The sequence below is a fragment of the Phalaenopsis equestris genome, unplaced genomic scaffold (genome assembly GCF_001263595.1).
Source record: "Phalaenopsis equestris unplaced genomic scaffold, ASM126359v1 Scaffold001081, whole genome shotgun sequence".
Lineage (NCBI taxonomy): Eukaryota > Viridiplantae > Streptophyta > Magnoliopsida > Asparagales > Orchidaceae > Phalaenopsis > Phalaenopsis equestris.
In genome coordinates, this window is record NW_018165520.1 from 335,619 (window position 1) to 344,216 (window position 8,598).

At 37.4% G+C, this 8,598-nt stretch overlaps 1 protein-coding gene across 1 annotated transcript in view; it reads left to right on the forward strand.

Moving 5' to 3' along the window:
* Window positions 1-114: 114 nt before the first annotated feature.
* The window catches only part of LOC110033034 (probable trehalose-phosphate phosphatase F), a 14,062-nt gene continuing 5,578 nt past the window's right edge, over window positions 115-8,598 (forward strand). The window contains 2 exon segments of the mRNA XM_020736878.1: window positions 115-218; window positions 342-458. Of these exon segments, the coding sequence (XP_020592537.1) occupies window positions 115-218; window positions 342-458 (221 nt within the window).

Sequence of the window (8,598 nt, forward strand, 5' to 3'; positions counted from 1 at the left end):
TGCCAAACAAAAGGAATCCTTTCCAATGTATGAGATTGGCTAAAATCTTATAGAAGGGTTAAAAGAGCTAAGTAATCCTCTGCAAAGGGAAAAAATATTACCTCAGGAGTACTGATGATGCAGTTTTCCAATGAGGGGGCGCCACGTAGGCAAGGGACCCAACACGTTGCCTACGTGGCACCCCCTCATTGGAATACTGATGCATCAGTACTCCTGAGGTAATATTTTTTTCCTGCAAAGGGACTTACTGTGAGAAGACTAGGGCAAAAGATAGTGTGACGTCTATGGATCGTCATAGAGGATCATCCTCTAGACATTTCAGGCGTGTCTTATGGAGGAAGGAAGAACTCGGTGGATTTCATAGGTTCCGGCGAGGGCATCCGCAGCTGTCCGACAAAGGAAGCAGAAGATGTCCGCAGCCTTCCATTGAATGAGACGGATTCAGGAAGGCGTCAAGGGTGAGCTACACTATGCACGGGGGATTTAGTTACGAGGAAAAATTATTAAGCCCGGACTCCCAACCTAGAGATACTCTGGAGTCCAACCAATCACCTCCATTTGGAGTTTACAGAAAAAAAAAAAAAAAAAAATTTCTTGTGATTCAATAATATTTCTCCCGTGTTATCTCGCGTTATTCATGTGTTATTTTGGTGGTATTGATGTGTTATTATGTTATTATAACACCGAAAATATTCTCAGAACATAATAATACATGAATACTAGAAAGTTTTTTTTTTTTTAACGCGGAGTAACACTCTGGGGAATATTCTATTGTTCATTGGACTCCGAGCGTATCTCTACGTCCGGAGTCCGGATGTAATATTTGTTCGTTATGGAGGGAGGGAAAATTAGGGTTATGAAAAAAGAAGATGATGGTAAGAGAGTCCTCCTTCCGATGATTTATAGCTTTTGGGTGCTTCCAATGTAAAAAAAAAAAAAATTTGGGTCCTTTATATGTAAAATACACTATTTCTAGTGCTTCTTCTGATAAAATCCCCCAAATTCAAATATTTAGAAAAAATTTGCTTCCTCTAATTACACCAAAACCACAAATGAAATGAAAAAAAGAAGTAGAATAACAGCAGGCTAGCCAGTGAGATAGGATGAGTGACTGGCCTAAATTTTATTAGATTGATGAGAAATCTCTCAGTTCTTCAGTTGTATAACTGAAGTGTTTTATACATGGTGTTTTTCACTTTAAAAGCTTAAAACCAGCAAGGTCATTGATGCCAGGGCAAATGGTAATAAGGGAGGATTGGATGGAATCTTGAAAATTTTCATTGCTTTCACACCAAATGTTAAAAATCAATTCAGTAATCTTCAATCAAGTGAAGCCTTTTAACAGGTTATTTGTTATGAGAATCATTTTTCAGATGTACTTGAAGGAAGGATTTGTCAAATAAGAAAGTGCCATGTAAAAGGAACCTAAGAACTTCATGGCATACTCAAAATTAAGGGAATGACGATATAACTCCATATTTTTGGCTACATAAAGCACTTGTTACATTTACCATAATACTCTTGAGATATTATTATCAGTAATTTTAAGCCCACAAAGAATCACCTTTTAAGAGAAAAAATATTTAATTAATTATGAGTCATGTGACGGGGTGATCAAGATTACCTGCCTTATTTACTAAGGATGTCACTCCTCAATCTATAAATAGAACCCTGCATGGGGCAATTTCTGGAGCTATTATGTAACAAAATTAAACGAACACTTCACTCACCGTTCATCATTGACCACTATAGATTACCCTTGCTCTTCTCTATCGATGGTATAGAGTAATGAAACACATTGCAATGATTTTAAAATCATGATGCACGTTGTGGTGTAACAACACGCCCCGAAGGTGGTGTAACTACACTATATAAATATATGTAACCATGTATCATAAATCCAGTGTAGCAACGTACCCCCAATATGGGTTAACAAATAACATAATATTGAAGATTTAGTCATAATCTAGATGGTAACAACTTGCGACCACCGTACTCAAGATATGACAACTTTCTCTGGACTTGTGAAGTTCTCTCCTCATAGCTTCCCCCTACAGCCTTGGTGGACAACTAACTCTCACACAGCTCCCAAATCTGGCCTCTATAACCTGCAGACATTGTCGTAGCTCTCAACTTTCACCTCTGTGGCTTACGAATGTTATTGCAACTCACCAGCACAATCTATGTGACTAACTACGACCTATGTGACTCATAGCTCACACAGCTCCTAATGCTGATCTCTATAGCCTACAGACATTATTGTAATTCACTACCATGGCCTATATGACCAAGTAAGATTATGACCTACAGGCTTTATTACAGTTCACCATCATGATTTTTGTGACCAACTATGAACTTCGTGGATCGCAGCTTATGCAACTCCTAACTTTAGCCTTTTTGGAATACATATGTTATTACAAATCCAAACTTCAGACTTTATAGCTAACAAATACTATTGCAACTCGAAACCACAATCTATGTGACCAATTGTAGCCTACATGGCGTACAACTCAGGCATCTCCCAACTCCAACACCTATGGCCTACATACATTTTTGCAACTCACCACTACTGCCTTTGTGTCCAACTACAATCTACACGACCCACAAGTCACGTAGCTCCCATATGTGGCTCCTATGGCTTACAAATATTATTGAAACTCACCACTACAACATATATGATCAGCTATGACCTAAGTGACTCAAGGCCAAATCTGACCTCTGTGGCCTACGAACATTATTATAGCTCACCAATATGACTTACGTGGCTCATAGTTCACGGTGCTCCAAACTCTGACATCTATGGCCAACAACGTTAATGCAACTTCTTAATACGACTGACATGGCCAGCTGTAGTCATTTCAGCTCTCTGTGGCCAATCATTTCTATCGCAACAACACTACAATTTATGAGACTAACTATAGCCTATGTAGCTAACAACTCATGCAGCTTTCAACTACGACCTATTTAACAAACTATGACCTGTGTGGCTCGCAGCTTATGCGGCTCCTAACTCTATGTCTATGGTCTACGAACATGAATCCAACTCCTTACTACTACGGCCTACTTGGTTTTGCTACTATCATTACAACCCTCCATTATGGCCTTTGTGGTCAACCAACGCTATCGCATGCCACTACTACCTATGTTACCAAATATGACCTATCTGACTCATAGCTCACGCAGCTTCCAACTAGAGCTTTCGTGGCTTATCGCTTATAAAACTCACCACTACGACCATGATGGTTAACTATCGCTTTTACAACTCTCCAATATGGCCTTGTGGCTAACCTATGCTCTTGAAACAACCAATAACAACCTATATGACCAACCACTACTACGACTTTGAACTTTGATCTCTACGACAAACTAAAACAATTACAACCACCAAGAACAATATTCGTTGTAGCCCAATCACGACTATTAAAGCCGGATCACTATTGTACTTTTATAATTTCATCTTCCATATTTCGAAAAAAGACCGAACCTGTTTACTTACAGCTACATAGTGAATTACTTTGACAGATCTTACAATCTGATGTCGATTGTCGAATAACACCACATTACAGGCAAATAATTTTGTGTATGTCGTGAGCTTGAAAAAATTTTGATGGGTAGTCGAAATCATAACTCATGCAGAATAGGAGAAGAGAGAGTTATGAGAAATTTTTAATTAACATTTCAATTGTTTTATTCTTACAATTTAAAAAATTAATCATTTTGTTTTTCATTATTATAATAATAATAATTATAATATTTAAATGCCTTCTCAAACCAAATATAAAAGCAACAAATTAATTTGATATAAATCACATGTTATTGTTAGAATAAAATAAAAAAAAAATAATATGCTATTTTAAATAAAATTATATGTAAGTCAAAATTATAAATGTCGTTGGAGGAGAAACCAACCCTAATTCTATGATTGTTTGACGACTAGAAATTTGTCTTTTAGTTTAGGTTAGGGTTGTGAGTGATTCAAGCCAGCTCGTGAACTAGTTTTGCTTGGCTCGATAATTGGCTCCCGAAGTAAGCTTGATGAGTTAATAAGCTAAGGTCAAGCTCATTCGGACTCGACTTGGTAGCTGGTGAGACAACTTGTTTAAAAAATACATTAAAATAAAATATATTCAAAATATATTAAATTTTAAGTTTCTACACGTAATTTCTTGAAAATATTTTAAAAACTTTTTTTAATATTTTATATTAAATAATTTCTTATTATTTTTTTAATTATTTCTTCTATTTTTAATTTTATTTTAGCACTATCTAATATTATTCTCCCTTTGTTATATTAAATAAATCACATACATTTAAGCTCGATTTGAACTTGATAAAATTAAAAAAAGCTCAAATTTAAATTAAAAATGACTCGAAGTCTTGGCTTATTTACACCTCTAATTTTTCTAAAAAATACTTCGGGTTTGGATTGTCAACCACCAAACGCCAGATCACCCACCGGTAATTTTTATGATAATGTGACATCCGATAACTAATTGTTATTAGATAAAGCACGTGATACTAAATTACATAAAGGATTTAAAAAAAAAAATTATTTATATCTTAATAAATTTAATTACTGAAAAGTATTAAATCTTAATTCCGGCTTATAGATGTATCTAATTCAAACTTAAATTTTATAATTATTCAACCTTAGTTAACTTGTACTTTCTGTTAATTTATATAATATTTAAACTAGAGGTTAATAAAATCTAACAAAATTAAGACCCTGTTTTAGTTGCCTATAAGATATCATACTGATATGTCATCAACAAAATCTCATCATCTGACATGAATCTTGAGGCATGATATTGTCTCGAGACAATATTTTAAGCAAAAAATGTTGTATCTTGATAAAAAGTCATCCAGAACATCGATTTCAACAAAACTATAGTCGAACTGACCGGCTTGACGAGACAGACTGAATGATATCAAAATTGGTCAAATCCAAGTCAAATGAAGCTCAAATCAAGTCATTAAATCACTCTTGAAAGTTTTTCAAACATATTTAGAAGGTTGAACTAATGTTGAAGCTAGCAAACCTATAGTCGAATCGAGAGTCTCGACAAGACGAATCCAACGAGCCTAAAATTGCTCAATTCTGATGACATTAAAGCACTCAAATGTCCATCAAACGTCGTCTAATTAAGGGAAGTTTTCCAAAAAGTCCGATCAAATTAGTTAATATTCCTGCATTAATTGCATCCAGAACACTATAAATAGTGTCCCACCCCTCTCATGAAAGGAAGCTCATGTCTTGAGAGAGAACTTGAGGCTTTGAGAATGAGCTGAAGTCCAACTCCTTCCTTACCATCGTCAATCGTCGCCAGCAGTCGTAGACCACCGCTGATCGTCCTTGATCATCGCCGACCATCATCGACCACCCACGACTGTCTTCAACATCTGTTGATTGTCGACGGCCACCGTCGACCGCTGTAGTTAACTACAAACCACTGTCGATGACCACCAATCATCATCAACCACCACCAACCAAACACTGTCAATCAACATTGTAACTTGGAAAATCTAGTAACCCTTTCTCTTCTGTGGGACAAGGGGTTTCCGTATTCATCAATCTATAATGAATTTTTACAACTGGGTCAGGCTCCGCGATTACTTTTCTTTACGAGTTTTTCCACGTAGAAACTTTTGGTCTCATTACTGGTTGTTTTCTTTCACCTGAGTGTGTGTTTTGAATTCTTGTGCAGCTAAGACAAATATCCATTTACTCTACAACCACAAGTTTTCTAGCACGCTTCAGTTTGGTGTCGGCTGTGAGAAACGAAGCATTGTTTGAGATTGTCTTCAACTCTGAGACGGTGATCCCCTACTTCATTTTTCAATGATGTATATCATCCAACTAGCAAAGGAATTTTCTTTATAACTTGAAGATCATCTTTGAAGCATTCTTCGATGTGGGGGGCAACCTTCACCGTTGTCTTGAAAAGTCGTTCACGTCAACGTCCCGGGCACGATTGCAGTGGGGTTGTCTTCTTGCATCCTATTCAAACAAAAAATATTTCATAACTTTTTCTAGGCTGAGGGACAACATTCATTGCAGTCTCGAAAGGTCGTTCATGTTAACGTCTCAGGCACGACTATGATGGGAAAGTCATCCCATATTTTATTCAGATTACAAGTCTATGAGAATAGCTCTTGTATTGGGGGACAATCTTCACCGCAAATAACACTTCCTCAATGCCCCTCATTATACTAGAGTTCTTCTTCAACTAGATCAAGAAGTTGTTCTCTTCAAGGCCGGATACCTTTGTTATTTTACAAGCTCGCATGGAAAACACCCCCCACTAGGGGGCAAAAGATTCAGAAGCAGCAATTAACGAGTTTTCAAACATTATTCTTGAGTATGACTGCAACCATATTTTTAAGAAACTATACGATTCATTTCAATCTACGCCATAGTATCTAGAAACACAAAGCATCTCTGACACCTTATTCTAGGCTTACTTGATCCCAAGGTGACTCGATTTGATCTCTTCCATTACAAGCTACAGTCGTCAAATAAAAGCTTTGATATACAACTTTGGATAGGTTAAAAATCTTTGGCGGATTTTCTTCAACCTTTTCTATAAAATACTACGATCGTCAAGCAAAAGCTTCGACCAAAAACCTAGGATATGTCAACCATCCTTAGTGGATTTCATATAACTTTTTCTATTACGGGTTAATACCGTCAAGCATCTTCGGTTATACAACTCAGAATTGGTCTTACATCCTTATTGGATTCTTTTTTCAACCATGCCCTTGAAAGTTAAGCCCAGGAGGGAAGACTTGATGGGAAGCTACGGTGCTCAAAGAAGTCAAGCTCAGAACGCAAGACCCGATGAGAAGCTATCATGCTGCTGGAAGACGAGCCCAAGAGGCAATTTTTAATGGGAAGCTAGTTGTGGGCAGGGTTCTCACTAGAAAGACTCCAAGAGAGCAAGTGGTTGATAAGGTCTTCAGTGAAAGACCTCAAAAGGCTACAAGCCTCAAAATGCTACAAGCCTTAGAATCCACATGTACATAAAAGACATCAGAAGACTACGAGCCTCATAAGAATTTCGTATGATTAAGAGGTCACAACAGCCTCAGAAATAACACCATAAATGCATAAAGAAATACATTATCAAGAACTAAAAATATCACATCAGATGATTAAAAAGACTATAAAGATCAACAAGAATAGTACAAAGGATACAAGAGATATCGCCACTACAGAAGCATGAAATCTCCCCTCAAAGTGCAGCGGGAAAATTCTAGCATTTCTTCATCTCCACCGAAATACACAACAATAACAATCAAGATGATCTCGAGTCACCCACGAGCAAGAATGGAGATAACTGTCTTCATCTCATTGAGGCAAAAGAAGATCTCGATGGTCACCTGCTATGCAGGATGGGTACGACTTTACTGTTGGCCGCAACAAGAAAGAAGATCTCATTGATTGCCTGCTATGCAGGATACATATGACTTTCCTCTTCATTGCAACACAAAAGAAGATTTAGTTGCTTGGCTGCTATGCATGACAGCGATGACTTTCATCTTTGCCGCAACGTAAAAGAAGATCTTGTTGCTTGCCTGCCACACATGACGGGGACGACTTTCATCTTTGCCACAATGTGAAAGAAGAACTCGTTGCTTGTCTGCTACGTAAAACGGGGACACCCTTCCTCTTCATTGCAACGTAAAAGAAGATCATGTTGCTTGTCTGCTACGTATGACGGGGACAACTTTCCTCTTCGCTGCAAGGTTAAAGAAGATCTCGTTGCTTGCCTGCTACCCATGACGAGGACAACTTTCTTCTTCGTCACAACAAGAAAGAAGATTTTGTTGCTTGTTTTATATGCAGGACGGGGACAATTTTTTTCTTTGTTGCAATGTGAAATAAGATCTCGTTGCCTATCTGCTACCCAGGACGGGAAAAACTTTTCTCTGCACCGTAATGTGAAAGAAAATATCATTGCTTGCCTACTACACAGGACGTGGATGACTTTTCTCTTCGCTAAAACACAAAAGAAGATCTCATTGCTTGTCTATTACGCAAGATGGGGACAACTTTCCTCTTCATCATAATGTGAAAGAAGATCCTATTGCTTGTCCATTCCGCAAGATGAGGACAAATTTCTTCTTCACCACAATATGAAAGAAGATCCCATTGGTTGTCTACTACGCACGACGTAGACGACTTTTTTTTGCACTACAACACGAAATTGTTTGCATGCACACAGGACAGGGACAACTTTCCTCTTTGAGGAAACTCTCCGCCGCAACTCTTTACGTTAACCCACCCTTCGTTGCAACTCTTCACTACAACGCATGACGACATTCTTCTTCGGGAAAATCTCGCTAGTATAAGACTCCTCTCCACTCTTTTCCTCTCTTTCTCCTTCTCCTTCTCCTCACTAGTGATTCTTTCCCTCATCAATGACCTCTATTTATAAGTTTTACAGAAGGCATAACATTAATTCTTTTGTTGTTTTGGCCTTCCACCTTCTAACCATTGACCTTCCACTTTCCGACTTTTGGCTTTTCAACTTCCAACTTTTGATACTTCAACTTCTAAATTTATTTAAATTATTATTATTATTATTATTATTATAT